The sequence below is a fragment of the Sycon ciliatum genome, chromosome 7, assembly GCF_964019385.1.
Source record: "Sycon ciliatum chromosome 7, ocSycCili1.1, whole genome shotgun sequence".
NCBI lineage: Eukaryota > Metazoa > Porifera > Calcarea > Leucosolenida > Sycettidae > Sycon > Sycon ciliatum.
Window position 1 is genome coordinate 79,623 of NC_088649.1, and position 21,846 is coordinate 101,468.

At 46.5% G+C, this 21,846-nt stretch overlaps 1 protein-coding gene across 1 annotated transcript; it reads left to right on the forward strand.

Annotated features, from left to right (window-relative positions):
- The first annotated feature begins 554 nt into the window (after positions 1 to 554).
- On the forward strand, positions 555 to 10,874 carry LOC135821257 (complement component receptor 1-like protein). Its single transcript, XM_065334318.1, has 5 exons — positions 555 to 669; positions 1,955 to 2,122; positions 2,707 to 2,874; positions 4,678 to 4,875; positions 10,252 to 10,874. The coding sequence occupies exons 1-5, from the start codon at positions 555 to 557 to the stop codon at positions 10,872 to 10,874; spliced, it is 1,272 nt and encodes a 423-aa protein (XP_065190390.1).
- The last annotated feature ends 10,972 nt before the right edge of the window (positions 10,875 to 21,846 follow it).

Here is a 21,846-nt window from a genome sequence, read left to right on the forward strand (position 1 = left end):
ATTAGTTTGAAACGCCTGGAACAACCTGAGCCAACAATTTGATATTGAAAGATTTAAAAAGTATGAATCCCACAGACATCGCGACGCAATATGACAACTTGTAAAACGTTCAGGTGTTCCCATGTCTAGACTCGATCTCCTTGTTCTATTCTTCAGTGAAAACTACCGGACTGGGGTCACAAATTCATGACCCCTCGCCTAATGACCACAGGCACTGAGTCTCGCTGCCCGAATTGAATACGTTCACACACATGAGAAAATCTGGTGGGACGGGATGGTTGCCATGATCGCAAGGTCACGGGAATTCTGAAATTTGTTCGTTTGATCTATTTAACAGATTGTGATTAGTTTGCAATAGCACATTTCAACCAGGCCATTCAAATAGATTTGAAAAGTGAGCAGTGACTATAAAAGGTGAACCGTACATCTTGCTTGCTTAAGCTCGTCTGGGTAAGTGGCTTTATGAGCGATTAGTGTAACCTTTCGTTTACTGTTTTCTAGCTGTGACCTGCCAGGTATCAACTATCAGTAACGGGATATCTAGCCAAACAGGGATGATCAGATATCAAGAATCAGTAACCTACACCTGCAATACTGGCTACACACTGAGTGGAATGAACACATCAACATGTGCAGCTAACGGTACTATACTAACACCCAGTTGTCTAGGTGAGCAAAACGGTATCAATGTACTGTTCTGCTCTCGATTCTCTTTTGTTTCTCTCCATATTATTCAGTTCGCAGTGGTTGGCTACCACCCGACTTCTCATAAATATTGGCAGTCTAATTACGATGAGCCTGGTCCCACCTTCTGGATTCTTCTCAGTTGTGCCTCGCCTAGTCTCTGGTTTCTCCTCAGATCCTTTTTGCTTCCGTTTTCGTTTCATTCTCCTGGTGTGTGCCCGATTCAGCAGCAATGCAAAATAAGAAGATTAAAGTAGATTATCGTGTCCATTCCCGAAGGAAACTGACGACGGCCGCTAACACTCGGTGAATGCTAGCGGCAGATTCAGCATCTAACGGTGGGGATGAGTGGATAAGGCTCACAACCGCTGGCACAAGTGCCGAGAAAGACGCCGCTAGACGCATCCATGTACCCCTTGTGCCCGGCCACAAGTTCCTAGTGGACTGTGGGTAGCAGCACGGCTGGAGAAAACGCTCCCATGCAGAACTTGAACCAGGTACCTCCGGTATCTCAATCATGGTCATTGACCAACCCACTGTGCCTGCATGGTTGCAATATACTAGGAGTCAAATGTCTAGTCGAGATTTTGCAAGGTCACATTGCATACGGCAGCAAAGCATGTATATTTTTATTTACACAGTTGTCTAAAGTCCCTATGCTGCTTACAGTGCTCAATGCCCACTGGACAAAGCAAGTAATACAAATATTACACAGCGATGAATCAAACAAGTCTCATTCCGCTGTTACTCCGAGTTTCGTGTCAGAACACTTCATCAGACAAAATAAATATATGCTGTCTGATGAAGTGTTCTGACATGAAACTCGGAGTAACAGCGGAATGAGACTTGTTTGATTCATTGCTGTGTAATATCTGTATATTTTTATTTAAATGCACAACCAACTACACACGGGCTGCAAGCCCAATTACATTGAAGCGAATGTGATAATGGCATTACTTTAGTAAAAAAGGTGGCGGAAGGAGGCGGACGGTGGCAAACCAACAGGGATGGAAATTCAGGAGCAAAATTAACAATTACACAAATAAGAGAGTACCTGGCTGAGATCAATGGTACCTGCATGTTAGTACATGCATTTTAGTATTTCGGTAACATTTGGACTGGGTACCTCCGCTAGGCTCAAAAGCAGAATCTTTTTGTCGATTTGACAGGTGACAATGATCTCGTACAGGAAACCAGTGTTTTGGGCTGATGTTCACTTATTGTTATTCCCCATGTCAGTGAATTTCTTGTGTGTTTCTATTATATACAGCTGTCAATTGTACCATACCTAATATCACAAATGGGCAGCAAGCTGTATCGGAAATATCTTTCCAGCAAAGAGCCAACTATTCATGCAATGCTCATCATGTGTTAGTTGGAGATGCACGGCCAACATGCCAGGCTAATCGCACGTTGACTTCAACACCCACATGCAAAGGTGAGCAACGTGTACTTCGCTAAAGTTGAAATTTCTCCAACTTTAGCGACAGGAACCTTGCAGCTCGCGGCAGCCATTTTCATGTCTCAGCTGTTTCAAGTCACGTGTCAGGTCGCAAAAAGTGGCATAATGAATAGGCCTTAGTAAGGTAAGATATCGGACAAATTAGTGAGGTTCTGCTCCAGGTTACGGGGTTGCGACGCGAAGAATCTCCGGACCTCTCTTCGCGTTTCCGTGATGCAAAGAAAATCTGTTCTGGTCCACGTCACATAGAGACAGCACGCGGAATGTGTACTGGGAATTTCTCCTTCCATATTTGGTATTTGATCGATGCCCAGCAGGTCTCTATGCTTTTCTCTGCATGTGCCACATTTTAGAGAACTACTCGTAGAAATCTGGACTAAAAAAAAGCGAAGATGTAGACTCTAGTCCAGACACCTAAAAATGTGAACCATACAGCTTGCTTAAGAGCGCCTAGATCTATTGCTTTATGAGCTATTAGTAAAACCTTTCATTTAAACAATAGGCCTGGAACCTCTCTGCCCTTTCATTTACTGTTCAACCTTTCATTTACTGTTTTCTAGCTGTGACCTGCAAGGTACCAACTATCAGCAACGGGAAGTCTAGCCAAACAGGGATGATCAGATATCAAGAATCGGTAACCTACACCTGCAATACTGGCCACACACTGAGTGGAGTGAGCACATCAACATGTGCAGCTGACGGCACTATACTATCACCCAGTTGTCTAGGTGAGCAACCGTGTAACAATGTGTCCTGATTAGATGACGGGGATAACAAAGTGTGCCAGCCTGTCAACATTTTCCTGTGCATCCCGTGTCACAGCTACTACTGACTATCTATGTTTAACTTGCCTTTGTTTGTTCGTTGACGTCGGTATGATAGGGCTTTCAACTGCAAGACTTTAGCATGAAGTAACTTGGAAGAATGTGTGTGGATGCAAAGTGTATCAGCATAAAAACATGCATGGCGATAGTTCCGGTTCGAAACACATGTTATGGTTATTTTATTCCCGCAGCTATGCAGAAGACGATACTTCAGTAACGTCTGGCGCTAGCCAGGGTCCACACAGCTTTAATCTGGTGTTTGTTTGTGTGTTTGTGTGTTTGTATCACGCCTGGCGCTATCCCGTATCTGTCCCGTACCGTACCGTACCATCAAACACAGCTGGCCACATACAGCTGGCTGCAATATTCAAATAGGGCTTTCAAACGCAAGATCATAACGTGAAGCAACTTGGAAGAATGAGTATGAATGCGAAGTGTATGGCGGAATGCATGTAGGGCGATAGTGCGGGTTCGAATCCCAGGTAATGCCTGAAAAATAGGAGAATTGAAAAAATTATTTTATTTATTCCAAGCAATACATGGCTGGGGTAGCCAATGACCACTCTGTGTGGCGATTGTAGGGTTTTTACAGCCAACCACGGCTAATTTATAACATCTGTTTTCTTTTTTTGCCGTCATCAAGGCGGTAGACGGTGTCGTATCACCCTCGACCATACCTGTCCCGTACCTGTCCCGTACCTGTCCCGTTCCGTACAGTACAATCAAAGTCGGCTGGCCACAATGCATATTCAAATAGGGCTTTCAAATACAAGATCATAACGTGAAGCAACTTGGAAGAATTAGTATTTTATGCGAAGTGTATCGGGGGATGCATGCAGGGCGATAGTGTGGGTTCGAATCCCAGGTTATGTCTAAAAACAAAAAGTAGAAACTTATAAGAATTTATAACATCCCTATTTTTTTGTCTAGGTCATCAAGGCAAAAAAGTATAGCGGGGGCCCTGAGCTTCCAAGCTCTCTCGTTCTATTTTTTATTTATATTCTTATTTTACTAGGGAATTCCCAACAGGCGTCATCGCCATACACACACTACAATGTAGGCTAGTTAGGTCTATATCATTTCTCTGCTCTGTCGAATTCCGTGGCACGGCCGTTATTCCCACATAAGGTTCCTTGTTTATGCAGCGATAAGGGTTGGTTTACATATCGCCGGTACGCGTCGGGAGTCACCAGCGGCGGGCCTCTTGAAACATCTCCCGGCGCATTGCGATTATGGGAACCAGTGAACGCCAATCTTTTGAACCAGATGAAGCATCCGTCGCTTCGTGTCATCCTCAACGGCCGCGAGAAACAGCAGCAACTTTGTTGGATACAGGTGACCTTCAGCAAGGAGGAGAAGCGAGTCCAACCAAACTGCTAAGCAAAGCTTACATACTCTTGCTGTAATGCAACAACCACAAGCGTATCTCAACATATTTTACTTCTCAAACTCGAAAAGATCTATGGACCACAGGCACAACTTAGTCGAGTGACGGAATTGAAAATAATTGCTGCTACATGCTGAACCTCTTTTTCATTCGGATTTTTTGCGCAGTCTTTCGTTTTATCACATTCGTAATCGAACCAAAAATTCGATTTGCTGATGCTCCTTATTTTAATGCTGTGGATTTCGGTAGTGAGCATACTTCTCAATCCATGACAACAAGCTGTGTGTGCCTGCACTTCTGGATGAATTTGTCGTTCCCAGATGAACCCAACAATCCCCAGGCATCGGGAACGGGCGTGGGAGCTGGCCCTATTTTAGGTGCAGTATTTGGATTTGCTGCCTTCCTGGGTGTGGTGCTAGCTGCCTTGAACATGAAGCGAATCAAGGAGGTGGCGTTAATTATCCCCAAGAAAGCAAAGAGCCAGCGTTTGTCTCGAGCTGCCGCTAATAACTGTCGAGGTGAGTGTTGTCTACTTAAGAGAGCATGTCTGAGAATACCAAAGTATGTGTGCAAGTGGATCTCTCCGATTTCGCTCAAAATTTGCAGGTAGGTTCCCTTTCGGGTGTGGATCGATTGTGCAAAGCCCTTGAAAAAGTTTCTGAAGGGAACCTTGAAATTTGCATACCCCTCAAAAATGGCCGAAATATCACATTACTTATGGGTCTAGAAACGAGTCACGCCACAGCGTATACGAACAAGCTATGAACAAAACTCCATCAAGCCAACATTGCCTCACCTTAGAAGAGTTCCTGGAGCAGTACCGCTTAGCCACGCCAGGATCCCAGAAGACGAGGTCCATCACCCCCTGACGCCACAAATGATCGTCTTGAAAATAGCCAATTTACAAGCGCTAGCAAAACAGCCAGCTACGTCCTCAATTGGCCAGAACTATACACCGGCAGATAGTAGAACACCTCTTCTAGCGCTGAGGACATGTCCCCCATCTTCCTTTTGGGGTTTTCTTGAAATAAACCTTTTTGAATTTTTCCACTCGACCATGCTGAAATACGGCCAAAGTCATACCTGCGCAGGAAAGCTCGCCCCTCCGCGACGTCTCCTCAGCAATTTCTACTCCAACACTACTCCCAAGGCCGCAGAACAAAGTGTATTGTTGACTCTGACAAGAAAAAGCAGCGGTGATCACTTGTCACTCTAAACGACAAGCTTCTCCTTGCGCCACCAATAATTTTTTGTGCGACTGTTGATGCAAAAGTGGCTGAAGTCCTGAGCGCAGTTTTTGAATTTTATTGCAAGATACACGGTGAGATCGCGTGCTCTGTGACGTAGGATGACGCTTCCTGGATCACGACACGCGGCCATCGATCGCGAACGTGTCTGGAACGCTACTCGGAACAGACCATGATGGCAGAGGTAAGATGAGCTGCATTTCCTGCTTGATCTGCTGAGAACCCCCACAAACTGTCCTAGAAGTGTTGCAATGGCAGCAAGCCGTTGAAATATGCCCCTCGTACAGCATGGAGAGTTATTCATCTTTCACACTTACCTCCTGCAATCCCGAACATAGTCCAACGGTAAAAGTCCCTTGTTTTCATGATGATGCTCGACGAAAGCTGCTAGCTCGGTCGCTTTTTGTTGACTGGCACGAGAGCAGCACTGGCTGCACGCACTTGTCGCGTGAACTGCATGACAGATTCCTTACGTCATAAAGAATGTGATTTCATCATCATTTCACTGGTCTTCGACCTACATGGTCAGGGAAAGTCCCGGTTCGTAGGCCTACAACACGGTCAGCGTGTTCTTGAGCGCAGAAACAACACAAGTGTGATCACTTCCAGACCGACGGGCGTTCAAGGCGAGTAACAAGCGCACTTTACGAAGGTGACTCTGAAATCTCGTGAGCCGTGATCCACGGGACTTGGCATTCTTGCGTCACAAGGCACGTGATTTCACCGTGCCTCTTGTAGTAAAATTCAAAAACTGCGCTCAGGTCTTCAGTCACTTTTGCATCAACAGTCGCACAAAAGATTATTGGTGGCGCAAGGAGAAGCTTGTCGTTTGGAGTGACAAGTGATCACCGCTGCTTTTCCTTGTCAGAGTCAACAATACACTTTGTTCTGCGGCCTTGGGAGTAGTGTTGGAGTAGAAATTGCTGAGGAGACGTCGCAGAGGGGCGAGTTTTCCTGCGCAGGTATGACTTTGGCCGTATTTCAGAATGGTCGAGTGGAAAAATTCAAAAAAGTTTATTTCAAGAAAACCCCAAAAGGAAGATGGGGGACATGTCCTCAGCGCTAGAAGAGGTGTTCTACTATCTGCCGGTGTATAGTTCTGGCCAATTGAGGACGTAGCTGGCTGTTTTGCCAGCGCTTGTAAATTGGCTATTTTCAAGACGATCATTTGTGGCGTCAGGGGGTGATGGACCTCGTCTTCTAGGATCTTGGCGTGGCTAAGCGGTACTGCTCCAGGAACTCTTCTAAGGTGAGGCAATGTTGGCTTGATGGAGTTTTGTTCATAGCTTGTTCGGATACGCTGTGGCGTGACTCGTTTCTAGACCCACAAATAATGTGATATTTCGGCCATTTTTGAGGGGTATGCAAATTTCAAGGTTCCCTTCAGAAACTTTTTCAAGGGCTTTGCTCAATCGATCCACACCCGAAAGGGAGCCTAACTGCAAATTTTGAGCGAAATCGGAGAGATCCACTTGCACACATACTTTGGTATTCTCAGACATGCTCTCTTAAGAACCCCTCTGATAATACAAATAAAAATACGAATAATTTGCCAGTGGTGACCATTGTACCATAGCTAAGTGGTAGAGAGAAGGTGACCATTGTACCATAGCTTAGCGGTAAAGAGAAGGTGACCATTGCACCATAGCTTAGTGGTAAAGAGAAGGTGACCATTGTACTGCCGTATCCGGCGACCCGGAGATATTTTATTTATTTATTATTTATCGTCTCCACTTCATGGCGCATAATAATACATAGCCAATACAAGAAAGGGAGGCTGAATCCAACCACGGAAATTAGCATTATCAAAAGAAGAAAAGGAAGGGAGGTGACACCATGTGTTAACAGCAGGTAGCACAATACTATTATTGCTGAAATGCATCCTTAAAAGCTGAGAGAGACTGTGAACAGTGAATATTATAAGAGAGTTTGAGCCAACATGTGCAAGGCATAAAGACAGGTGATTTCATCATTAGGGACAATCGAGGGGAAGGTAATGATACCTGGTGTCTTGTATTTCTCTCTCGCTGGTACCAATCATGTTTCTTGAAGTGCCTGGGAATTTGCTTTTAAGAGAAATTTTCTGAACGAGTGCACACAGGTGTGCTTGGCGTCTATCAGCAAGTGGAGAGGAGGCTACGAGACAGTATACATGCTTACTGTTATGCATGAGAGATTTTCCAAATAGCCATTTAATTATTTTTCTATGGTGAATTTCAAGCTTGGAAACAGCAGCTGCATTAAGACCACACCATGCTATGACACGGTAATCAAATAAAGGCAGAATATAGCATTGGTAGAGTAGAATCTTGCAGCTGTTTTTAGATGGGAAAAATGAGAGAGCAAGGCTCCAAGAGCAGAGCTGGTACGACAACGCAGGGAGTTAGGCCCGGATCCCCGGATCCGCGGAACCAACATGACTAACCTAAGACTATCACATTACAAGGCCGTGCAGTGGTGGCCGTAACTATAATATTACATTACTAGACGTTCCAGTACCACATATACTCGCAAATATGACATATTTACACATGTTCGGGTCACACCACACCTGGTCACACACTCACTCGCCATGCCCTCACATATACAGCACCCGCATTCACACACACACACACACACACACACACACACACACACACACACACACACACACAGTGACACACACACACACACACACACACACATAGACACACACACAGTGACACACACACACACACACACACACACACACGTATGCACGCACACACACACACACACACACACACACACACACACACACGCACACACACACACACACACCATGTACCATGTATACGCCCATCGCAAGAGAAGCACGCACACACACACACACACACACACACACACACACACACGCCTATACATTCACATCGAGACTCACATCTTACGGTCAGACATAATGATCAAACGATAGTTTAAAACAAGAAAAATTGAAGTCGTGACTTGTCGTAAAGACTGAAGTTGAGAGAGAGAGAGAGAGAGAGAGAGAGAGAGAGAGAGATGGATAGATGGATAGATGGATAGATGGATAGATGGATAGATAGATACATAGATACATAGATACATAGAGGGAGAGAGAGAGACAGAGAGAGAGACAGAGAGAGAGAGAGAGAGAGAGAGAGAGAGAGAGAGAGAGAGAGAGAGAGACAGAGAGAGAGACAGAGAGAGAGAGAGAGAGAGAGAGAGAGAGAGAGAGAGAGAGAGAGAGAGAGAGAGAGAGAGAGAGAGAGAGAGAGAGAGAGAGAGAGAGAGAGAGAGAGAGAGAGAGAGAGAGAGAGAGAGAGAGAGAGAGAAGGAAGGCGATAGCAATAATATCTATTTGCGGCCATGGAAGTCCATGGCCACGAGATTGATGGCCCCGCATGCGATTGCAAACTACAGCATAAAGAGCGGGAGCCAACAGGGTATGCCCAATAAGGAAGGCTCCAGGCCTTGTGTGAAGACATAAAATAAAGCCGATTATGAATCCGTTTACGGGAGATAGATAAATAATTAGACACCTAAGCAAGGAAGACTTGTCACGTAGATGCCTAAAAGGCAACGTGTCAACAGCATGGATACGACAGTACTGTAGCCTACAGTCCATTCATTGGAAACTGTCACCCTAACTTGTAACTTGTTTGTGTCTCCCGCACATAGTTGTAGATATCGTGAAAACAACAGTACATCCTGCATTGTGTGACACCTGCAATATACTCCTTGCCACATCCGAGGCAAGAAAGGTCCAAGACCTGGGAAATAGAAATACAGCCAGGTTTTACAAAATTGGGACAGGTATTCCATGGCAAAATGTATGGAGAAGCAGATCCCAAACTCAGATTCGTGGATTTTTGATCCTCAATTCCACCGAAATCGGACTTTCAAAAGCTAGCGGGACTGTTTTGGATGAATGGACTGTAGTGATAGAGAGAGGGTGGCCATTGTACCATAGCTTAGTGGTAGATAGAAGGTGACCATTGTACCATAGCAGCTTAGTGGTAAAGATAAGTCGACCACTGTATCATAGCTTAGCGGTAAAGAGAAGGTGACCATTGCACCATAGCTAAGTGGTAGAGAGAATGTGACCATTGCACCATAGCTAAGTGGTAAAGAGAATGTGACCATTGCACCATAGCTTAGTGGTAGAGAGAATGTGACCACTGTACCAAAGCTAAAAGGCGGGGATTTTTTATGTGGAAGCTGCAAGATGGATACTCTTCCACCAGCTTGCACCATGTCTACATCATCAGCGGAATTTCGCTCAACCGACGGGCGTACGGCCAGAAATACATACAGATATAATTATAGAAGCAGTGACAAAGAGACAAACAGAGATAAATACAGACAGAGACCAAGAGAAAGAGATAGAGGGTAAAGAGATCCAGAAGCAGAGAGAGTGCATGAGATAGAGTGAAAGGGATATAGATGCAGAAGATGAGAAAGAAGTTATACTTTTTTGGATGAAGCGTTATGAGGTATGAATTCTGGAGCTGTATTGAATACATCAGTGATGATCTTGGTAAATCAAGAGCATAGCGGATCCTCCCAGTTTGCAGCTCTCTCGCTTCAAGTTTCTTGTCAAGCGGTGTTGTATTGTTTGACCAAAACATATTTTGATTGTACATTGCTTTTCTCTTCGTGTTCCTCCAGAATCCTTTGACGCAGACTCCACATCAAGCCCGTTCACAACTAACAGACGAGAAACTTGTGTTGAAGGAATCAATTTGGGCAGCTCGCTCAATGTTGTAGAAGAGAATGAACACGAGAGCAGCAACTTCAACGCTAGCATGCTGTACTCAGAGTTGAATGTTAAGGAGGAAACAAATGGGGCTTATTTGAACACTTGTAGCCCACCATCGCATCGTTTGTCCATTGTCAGTGACAGAAGCAACACCTCAAGCACTTGCATGCTGAACTCAGAGATGAATGTTAAGGAGGGAACGGATGAGGGTTATGTGAACACTTGTAGCCCACCATCGCATCGTTTGCCCATTGTCAGTGACAGAAGCAACACCTCAAACACTTGCATGCTGAACTCAGAGATGAATGTTAATGAGGAAACATATGCGGCTTATGTGAACACTTGTAGTGCACCATCGCCTCGATTGTCCATGGTCAGTGACAGAAGCAACACCTCAAACACTTGCATGTTGAACTCACAGCTAAATGTTAAGGAGGAAATATATGAGGCATGTTTGTCCACTGGTAGGACACCATCGCTGAGTCATAGCCTCGGTCGTTTGTCCACTGGCAGTACTGTCAGTGACATCTAAGCTACAGTCCAGTCGTCACGTGATCACAATATGCAGTCCAGTCATCACGTGATCACAATATTCCCCAATGCACACAACGACTGTCAGGAGAAGACATGACATATTGTGGATGGAAATCAAGGGACTCTGCCCAAGCCAGGACAGCAGACAACACCCGAGGTAGCATGGTTGAGCTTGCAGAGGAGAGCCTCAAAAAAGGCAGCGAACCTGCCAGCCACCATCCAGGATAAAACACTGGCTGTTGGATCAAAAGAGAGTGATGTGTAGAAAGATAACTTTCAGGATGACACATTGTAGAGTGGCATGTGGTTATGAGAGTGATCGTTTAAAATTAACTTCCCTTCTGGAATGATACTTGCACACGTACACTGTAACTACGCTGTATCCCCGTATCCCCGTATCCCAATATCCCCGTAGATCTGTTTCTGTTTTTGTTTCCTATACGCCCACGCCCTTTCTGCCATCGTATAACAATACCATGCTTTCTTGTTTCCTGAATCTCTTCTACGTGCGTTTCATACATGCTTGCTACAATAATATTGTCACTCGTGTTTTTTTCCTGAATGTTCACCTGACAGATAGCGTGCACATTGACAGTCGAACTTACCACTAACGTGTTGTTCGTTAACAATTGTCCAAAATAATAATTTTCTGAACAATCCTCTTCCAGTCTTACTTTAAAAAATGTTTTTTTTAACCTTCCGTCTTCCAATCGCTCTTCAGATACATGTATTGCGTTGCATCCAGCTTTTAATATATATTTTTCAGACCATGTTCTTTTCCATATAAAGTAATGTTGCCTGCCTCTCGCGCATTCCTTGTGTTGCTATTTTACACTATCAATTGTTTTTTTAAACAATGACTAATGTCTTATTTTGAGTACAGGTTAAACTTTTTCTAGGCACTCGCAGACTCCATTGCAGCCACTCACACATTAGAAGGTACCTCACTTCAAACTCTCCAACTACGGTCTCTTCGCTGCATACGTTCACTTCACTTCCCCAGAACCATAATATGTGTAGTTTTCGGCCTCAGTTTGTATATTGGTATATATATTTCCATATACACTCCAGCTCAGGGTAAATCCGACTTATAGCTACCTCAGTTTGAAGCCTAAAAAGCAGTATATATTAACAGTATGTATTTCTCCCCTATGGTGTATATTAACAGTATTTATTTCTTTGCACTGGTGTATATTTCCAGTATTTTTTTCTAGAAAATACAGTGAATATACACTGGCCGAGGCTCTCAGTGTGTGATGAATGGGGGTGTTTAGTAGGTACAAGTATGTATGTATGTATGTATGTATGTATGTATGTATGTATGGTTTTGTTCAATCTCTTCTTTGGTGTTGTTATGATGTGCTGGAGAGATGCGATGCGTCAGGCCAGCACTGATTCTGGTATATCACTGTCCTACAACATCAATGGTCAGCTTTACTCCCGTGCTAAGGGTACCCTTCAAGTGCAACTCCACGACTTTGAATTTGCAGATGATGCCGTTTTGTTGTCAATGAGTCGGGCTGAGGCTGAGCAGTCGCTTCAGACTTTTCATCGTGTTGCATCCTCGTTTGGTTTGTCCGTCAGTTCGTCGAAAACACAATTCATGGTAGTTGGTGTTGGTATTTCCCCGGAGGACAGGATGCCGATGGACATGGGTGGCGACAGCATTTCGTATGTTGAATCGTTTGTGTACTTGGGCTCCCTCATCACGCCAGACACCCGATCCTCACCTGACGTCCAGCGACGGATTGCCAATGCGGCAAAGGCGTTTGGCTGCCTCCTACCAGTGTTCCGGGATACCAGCTTGACGGTGGCAACAAAGCGTCATTTGTACACAGCCTGTGTTCTGTCGGTTTTACTCTACGGTGCTGAGTCATGGGCTCCGCTTCGGCACGACTTGGATCTGCTGGACAACTTTCACCACCGGTGCATTCGCTCCATCTTATGTGTATCTCGGCGTCAGCAATGGGAGGAGAAAATCTCATCGGCAACGCTCCGTGCGCGCTGGGGTGACACTACACCGTTGTCAGACCTTGTTCGGCGTCGGCGGTTGGAATGGCTCGGGCACGTCGCGCGCATGCCTGCAGACCGTGCTCCCGTCCAGATTTTGTTTGGAAGGTTGAGTGGTCGTCGCCCTCCTTGTGGTCCCCGGCGGCGCTGGAAAGACGTTGTCCAGAGAGACATGAGGGCAGCTGGCGTGGATTCCTGGTTTCAGAATGCCCAAGACCGGCAGAACTGGAGGATGTTCCTTGCTGAGCCACCACCGCACACAGATGATTCGCCACCTTTGCGCTGCTTGCTGTGTGCCAGAGACTTCCGCCGCCGTAACGACATGGCCCGACACAAGTGCATTGCCCAGCGGAAGTTGCCTGTGTCACAACAGAAGGGTGCCAGGCAATGTATGAAGTGCATGCGGTGGTTGAGGAGCGCTGGAGGACTGGCTGTGCATCGCTGTCCTGTGTCCACGGATGTCCCCACTGTATTCATTCGCCATGAATCTGACTCTTTGCGATGTGATGTTTGTCGCCGCTCTTTCCGCTCTCGTTCTGGTTTGAGCCGTCATCACTGTGATCGTGCGAAACGGATGTCACGTGCAGCCAGGAACAACTGCCGTCATGAATGCGAGCATTGCGAAAGACGGTTCTCAAGGCCACAGGACTTGCAACGCCATGCCAAATATTGTTGACTTTGCGATTTCTCTCTCTTCTCTTCTCTCTTCTTGTCGTTGTCTCCCGCTTCTGGGAGCGGCGTGGCCCGATAGGGTAGCTGTACATAGTAGTAGTAGTAGTAGTATGTATGTATGTATGTATGTATGTATGTATGTATAACTCTTAAAAGGTGATCGTGGGGGGCATTATTCAGCGAGAGAATTGTGAATGATGTCTCTGAATACAACTCTATCGTGTGCCGCATGAGAGAACATGCAAGGGAAGACCCGTCCAACTTTTAGTGTTAGAAATCCATGATGTCGCGGGCCTTCCTCTCGGTCGAGATCCAGGAGTTGATCCTTGCAGGAAAGTCTTGGAGAAAACGTCAAGTCTCGTAGCATGGCCAAACCACATCAACTTAAATTTCTTGACTTCGTTCGCTAGCCGCATCCTTGCTCCGATGATGTTATTTATACTTGTATATACCGTAAAGTACGGTTGATCCGCCCCCCAAGCTATGTCGCTTCCCAACTGGGTTTTCGGCAGGGGGCGGGAATTAGGTCAAGGCTGTCAAGTGCAGTACGATGTACAACAACGTAGAAATTCAGACTCGATGTGCTGGATTGTGCACATTTTCATCCTGGACTGGAAAGTATAGTGTACAGCAGTGCAAGCGTCGCTTCAACATCGTATTTCGTTGTATACGCCGAAGTCGCTTCACAGGTAGAAAATCGACATTGGGTGGGAATTAGAGAGGAGGCGGATCAACAGTACTTAATGGTATTACAGGTCTGCTCTCGATATAACAACTCTCACTTGTACATAAACCTCGTTAGTACATAAAAAAGTCAAATCCCGCGCCGAAACAGCATCACTCCCATACAAATGTTGTTCTACACAACATAATTCTACATAACATAAACCTCGACATAACACACGGTACAGCGGTCCCCGACGTGCGCACTCTCGATACAACATAAATTCACTTGCACGGTATGATCAAGCGGTAGCTGTATCTAGGCAGTTTAGGCCAGTTTGTTCCTACATAACGTAAACCTCGGCATAACGCACCCTACGGCGCGGTCCCCGACGTGTACACTCTCGATACAACGTAGATTCACGTGCGCGGCACAATCAAGCTGTAGCCGTAGCTAGCCAGTTTAGTCCTATGTGCATTATATTCTGCGGCATTGATGGTATCTGATGTCGATGGTGGTACAGTGTGTATATGTTTGCACGGTTGAACCCGCCTTGTGATACCCTTCATTTTGAGGTGCATCTTGTACTTTACACACGGTTTTCTACATAACATAACTCTCGATATAACAGTAATGTTTGCGTGGTCCCAGAGATTACGTTATATGGAGAGTAGACCTGTAGATATAAATTGAATGCACCAAATTTTCGGGCATGGCCCATCTTCAAGGTGAAAAACCATTCAACTAAAGCCAACAAAAACTTGAAACAAGTAGATATGCTGTGTGGTGCGGTAGTGCTGGAAATGTGTATATGTGTGGAGGGTAGAAGCAATGGTGAAAGGTGTCGGGAAAAAGGAAGGGAAAGCACGAGAAGTGTGGTGACCAGCAGCAATGGTGAAGTGTGTTGGTAGAAAGGGAAGGCGCGAAGGAGACAAGTGGAGAGCTGTGTCTATAATTGTGAATATGTGTTAGTGCGAGTGCGAGTGAGAGAGAGAGGGAGATAGAGATAGATAGAGAGAGAGAGAGAGAGAGTGAAGTAGATGAGTTCATCCTAGTTGACGGTACTGCCTAACAGAAAGGCCAGGCTTAGCGATTTGAAAGTGGTGCGCTTTCTTTGGAGGCGTGCTGTGTCTGGGAGCTGGTTCCACAGGATAGCTCCAGCATGGCTACTGATGATGCGCCTAGCTGAGGATGCAGTGGGAGACACAGGAATGATGAGTAGCTTGCTGCTCCCTCCTCGTGTTCGGAGAGAGGGACTACGGGTGAAAAAGCTTGCAAACAGAGTACTTGAAAATTTGTTCAGGTAGCGCTAAATGAATACAAGAATGTGCAATTGGGTGTATATGCTGAGGATATGGGCATTCATGCGTTCAAGTAAGGGAGCCGTGTGAGTGCGAGGGGCTGCCCTGCACACGGAGCGAGCCGCACGTTTGAACAAACTATTTAGGCGCTTAGCCTGATAAGACGATAAGAAAGGGGCATATGCAGCAGAGGCATAGTCAAATTCTGATAATAATTATAAAGGACCTGAAACTGAACGCGGCAAGAAAAAGGCAAACATGCTGCACTTCTATTTAGTAGCCCAATCTTAGCGGCAACGCGGCGTGCAACATGGCTTGCCATGGTGTTGCCACACTGCCATGGTGTTCCAGGCTATGACTGAGTCGGAATGTAGGCCAAGATACTTGGCCTTTTTCACAACAGGCAGCGTCTGCCCATTACAAAAATCCAGCTCAAGTGCTTGAGATGGGGATGGGGGAATAGGGAATATCTGTGTCTTTTTTTCATTAAGAATTAAACCTCGGCCCTTCAGGCAAGTGGCCAGGTGCTGAACAGCAGCTGAAAAGTGTGCAGAAAAGGCTTCCGCAGACTCCCTGCTAGATCATATAGAGATGTCATCAGCAAACTGGATTGCTTACACATTAAACGGCAATAGTTCTTCTGCTATGCCGCGGGCATAGACAATAAATAGCAGTGGGCCCAGTACCGACCCCTGGGGGACTCCTGAGTAACTGGTGTACGGGAGACTTCTAGTCTGGCCAACCTGAACGTACTGTTCTCTATCAGAGAGGTAATCCACCAGCTAACAGAGTGCCGTGTCGCAGATGCCAAGTTCGAACAGATCTTGCACAAGAGTTCGTGATGGGTGTAGATGTGATTGATTGTTGTGGGTGGTGTTCTGCATAGTGTTCTCCCCATGGTGTCTCCAGCGCTTGCTTTGGCCTCTCTGCAATACTCCTCAAATCTCTTTCTTGCTGTTCGGTCGGTCTCGCCAACTTACTCTTCGGCACAAAGTGCACATAACATCGAGTATATAAAATCCTGAGACAAACATTGACCACTCTCCATACCAGCATCACAGGCACGACATTCAACTGGTCGCCCCTCCCTCTTCTCTTCTGATACACTTCCTTCCGGCATTCAGAACGGGACAATGATGACGATACCAACATGTCCCTTAGTGACCGACCGGACTGGAACACCACACGCACATCCTTACTGAAAGACCTCACCGTACGACGAACATCACGTGCCAAACGATCATAGACGTGACGAACGGCAGTTTGATGATGGATGTGTACGATTGTTGTCATTGTCTGGTGGATGATGGTCTCGGTGTGCTTGCATTTTGCTTGGCTGCTTGAATAGCGTGTTGTGGGCAGTCGTTGTCTCGTAGTAATGTCTCGATCTTCTTCTCTCCCCGCTCCCTCCCCCTGCCGGTTGACGCGTTGCTGTTTGCGCGCCGAAACTTCTCCTGGGCAACCGAATGTCCCACCGCCACTGGCAATGAAGACTCGTACGATAGATGGACACCACTATGACTGGGCTTAACGAAAAACTCCCACTGCACAACACCACGTTACACCACTCGTCACAGAGATAGACAAGTCTAGGTAGCTGACTGTGTGCGAGACATTCTGCTGGGTGTGTTCCACTATGAAGCGTATGTCAGGGTGTCTGCTGCTCAAGTACTGCACGAGCTCCATCAACTTGACAAGACCATGACACCGTACTACCAGGCAATCATCGATGTAGCGTGTTTTTGTTTGTTTTTTCTTCCTAGAACTTTGAGTTGAAGTTTTAGGAACACTTGGGAAAATATATTCATTGTGTTAATTTTGCCCGTAAAAGAGGCTGTACCATGCAAGCCATAACAAGAATAGGATTTCAGCCAGGTTTTGCCCCAAAGCACTGAATTGGGGAAAAGCCATGGAAATCAAACCCGTGCACTCCACTTGCAGAGCAGTGCATTAGCGGTTCACACTCCAATTGAGGTGCCTTTTTTGGACCCTTTTTCAAGTTTCGAATCTCGCGGCGCTTGCAAAATCACCAAACAGAGGAGCTCTCCAGAGATAGTGCTCATCTTTTTCTGAATGGACTGTACACTCCTCTGAATCATTCAACACTTCTCCATCGGCTCAAATGGCCAAAAATGTTCTCTCGCCCCAAAGTGAGGCTCACCCTTCTTGCACACTCCATAAAATACCAATATGCCCCACAACACATACGCATGCTCAACATCCCCGCTCAAGTTACGACCCAGTATAGCCTTCGACATGCACGCATTTGGCAACTCGCTCCCTCCAGAACCGATCGCTGTAAAGACTCCCCACTGTACAAGTCCCTAGAATACTACAATGCCCTCCCTGCGCGCATTCGTGACGTCTTCTCAAGACCTGCTTTCAAACAAGAAATCTGCTCACTGCTGATTAACTCAATCTTCTCCTGCAGCGCTCACCCTCTCATATACTTGTAAAATTCAAAGTGATGTAAATCACTTTCCAACTGCATAACCCACAGCCCCACCCACAGCATCGCACCGTTTCATAAACTTATCTCTTATTGACGATGGTGCCATCGTGAGAATAATGAATTCAAAACAACAACAACAACAACAACAACAACAACAACAACAACAACAACAACAACAACAACAACAACAACAACAACAACAACAACAACAACAACAACAACAACAACAACAACAACAACAACAACAACAACAACAACAACAACAGGGCACCGCCCTGGAGTGGTTCCGACGGTACCTGTTGGGGCGTCGGCAAAGGGTCCAGGTGGATGGCGACCTATCGCCTTTCCTCGAGATCCCTGCCGGCGTCCCTCAGGGATCTGTTCTTGGGCCGCTTCTATTCCTCGTCTACACCATAGACCTTCCACACGCATGTGAGAATCCCAGCACCACCTGTAGCCAGTTTGCAGATGACACCGCTCTGATTTCCATAGCGAGAACTCTTCAAGACTGTACCCGAAACCTACAACAGAGTGTCACAGCAGCTGGAGACTGGCTTCAAAGATGGCACCTGCTGGTTAACACAAAGAAAACAGTCATCCTCCCGTTCTACCACAATAACCGCCCCCCCCCCCCGAACAGCTACCCCAGATCACCCTCAGGAATAGTCCGCTTACCGTAGCACAAAAACACAAACACCTCGGAATAATCTTTCAGCATGACCTCCGTTGGACGGAGCATGTTGAATACATAGTCAAAAAATCACTCAAGTCTTTCAATATTCTTTTTAGACTAAGGTCTACACTCACCAGTGATTCTTTATCTCACATCTATCAGACATACATACTACCTATATTCTCATATGCGAGCAATGCTCTCACACCGTTGTCCCACACTTCCCTTGACAGGCTAGAACGACTCCAGCGGAAAGCCGCCAGAATATGTCTCCACCTTCCTCTTTACACACACTTAGAACACTCCCACCTTTTGCATCGCATCAAATGGCCAACATTATTTTCACGCTTTAAAGTTAAACATATACTCTTCGCGCATTCTCTGCGCCACAATTATGCCCCACCACATATACTCTCGCAGCATACTGCTAGCAACGTGCAACCTTCGTATAATTTACGTCGCTCTCGTACTTGGCACTTGCCAACTCCGCGGACTGACCGCTGTCTCCATTCTCCCCTGTACAAGGCCCTTCATTACTTTAATTGCCTGCCCACCCAGCTTCGCGAAATCTCTTCTCGTACTCCCTTCAAATCCGAGATATCCCTGCTGTTGCACAACTCTGTATGCTCGTGTAGCGACCACCCCTGCCCGTACACTTAAGTTCGCAACTCTGTATGCTCGTGTGGCGACCACCCCTGCCCGTACACTTAAGTAGTCATTAACCCCTAGGCCCTGCTCACCCAATTCGTCCTCACTCTTTCTCCTTTCTTACACTATTATCTCTTATTGGCCACTGGCTATCGTGAGAATAAAGATTTGAAACATATCTCTTATTAGCCACTGGCTATCGTGAGAATAAAGATTTGAAACAACAACAACACTATTCACGCTTTAAAGTTAAACATATACTTTTCGCACATTCTCTGCTCCACAATTATGCCCCACCACATATACTCTCGCTGCATACTGCTAGCAGCGTGCAACCTTCGTATAATTTACGTCGCTCTCGTACTGGGCACTTGCCAACTCCACGGACTGATCGTTGTCTCCATTCTCCCCTGTACAAGGCCCTTCATTACTTTAATTGCTTGCCCACCCAGCTTCGCGAAATCCCTTCTCGTACCCTCTTCAAATCCCAGATATCCCTGCTGATGCACAACTCTGTATGCTCGTGACCACCCCTGCCCGTACACTTAAGTAGTCATTAATCCCTAGGCTCTGCCCACCCAATTCTTCCTTACTCTTTCTCCTTTCTTACACTATTATCTCTTATTGGCAACTGGCTATCGTGAGAATAAAGATTTGAAACAAGAACAAGAACAAAAACAACAACAACATGAAGCACCTAGCTGCAACGCATACCCGACCTCGTCAGCCACCACCCGTGACATCCTCAGTCCCCTTCAAGAAATCTCGACTTCCCAAGCTGAGGTCGAAAAACTCCTCCGCGGAGTTGATACCAACAAAAACCCCGGGTTCGACTTTATTCCAAACCACTTACTCAAAGAAGCGGCTAAGGAACTTGCACCGTCGTTATTGTCTCTCTTTAATCTATCATTCCAAACCGGAGAAATCCCACAGGAGTGGAAAGATGCCACCATTACTCCAGTACCCAAGTCTGGTGACCCAACCCAACCGACAAACTATAGACTCATCTCTCTCTTGAGCACTACATCAAAAATCCAAGAAATAATTGCACATCAACTCCTCTACAAGCACATCACACCCCACCTACCCAACCAGCAGTCCGGATTCCGTGAGAAAGACGGCACTGAGCAGCAGCTTGCCCGTCTCATCCATACCCTCTCCACTGCGAGAGACAACGGGAAACACGTCAATGTCTGCTTTTTTGATCTAAGCAAGGCCTTCGATCGTGTGTGGCATGCAGGCCTTCTAGCAAAACTCTCCCACTATGGTGTCCAGGGCAACGCCCTGGAGTGGTTCCGACGGTACCTGTTGGGGAGTCGGCAGAGGGTCCAGGTGGATGGCGACCTATCGCCTTTCCTCGAGGTCCCTGCCGGCGTCCCTCAGGGATCTGTTCTTGGGCCGCTTCTATTCCTCGTCTACACCATAGACCTTCCACACGCACGTGAGAATCCCGGCACCACCTGTAGCCAATTTGCAGATGACACCGCTCTGATTTCCATAGCGAGAACTCTTCAAGACTGCACCCGAAACCTACAACAGTGCCAGTGCAGCCGTCCAACAACTTGAACTACCTGGACCAGATGCCGCTGCAGCTGAACACCATGCCGATGGAAAGCCAGGAGTTGACAGCGAAGCATTCTGGTCTGCACAGTACAAGGCAAAGAACAATTATGAATCATAACACATTGTCATCCTTCCCACACTTCTTTTTGTGTGTGTGTGTGGGGGGGGGGTTCTCGCCGGTTCCGTTTGCCCCACCATCTCCGGCGTCATCAGGCTGCGTGCTCCATCTTCCTCTCTGATGCCCCTCCGGGGCCCACGTGACCCCTGTGGCAGTGGCTCTACAGGACAGGACAGGTGTGTGGGTGTGGGTGTAACCGTTTGAAGGTATTCTTGGAAAAGACAATGCTTGCTCAAGGCAACACAACTAATATAGGGCACTTCGTGCCCTAAGGTGATAACGCGCGTGCTGACAGGATAGGGAAAGGTGCAAGATACAGAGCTAGAGGGCAGATAAGGTTAGCGCTAACAGGGAACTGTTACACCATCCCTCCCTCCTAAGCGAGGCACAGGTGCCTCCAGGGAGTCGAGGAATATGTGGAAAGGGAATAATCAAAATGAAATCGTGTCAACCCAACAACGCTCATCTAATTGAAGCACCGTGCAAGGTAACCAAGGACAGTCAGGCGAGTGAAGATAACGGAAATGGGGAAAATCTAAAACAGGAGGGGAATGGATTGCTTAACACAACAAGGATCAAGTGGGAATTCTCAAGGTACACGTGCAATTGAATTTGAGCGAGTAACATTTCGCGGTAACCATAGTGTAACTAACATGCCCTGGACGCCCTGTAACGCCTCAGAGCAACTATCGGCCTACCGGCCTCGTCCAGCAAGTTCCCTTCTGGCTCCCAGGTGGCTTCGTCGTCTGGGTACCCTTGCCACTTGACAAGGTACTGAGTCTGATGCCTTCGCTGGCGATCGTCAAGAATCTTCTCCACCATGTATTTGGTCTGACCGTGCAAGTCAGTGAACGGTGGCGGGGTGGCTG

Bases quoted from the DNA above. Each gene is read 5' to 3' on its own strand.
- LOC135821257 (XM_065334318.1), top strand. From the start codon at position 555: ATGATCAGATATCAAGAATCAGTAACCTACACCTGCAATACTGGCTAC. The intron at 2,123-2,706 runs GTGAGCAACGTG...ACTGTTTTCTAG, and splicing joins TTCAACACCCACATGCAAAG to CTGTGACCTGCAAGGTACCA. The intron at 4,876-10,251 runs GTGAGTGTTGTC...GTGTTCCTCCAG, and splicing joins TGCCGCTAATAACTGTCGAG to AATCCTTTGACGCAGACTCC.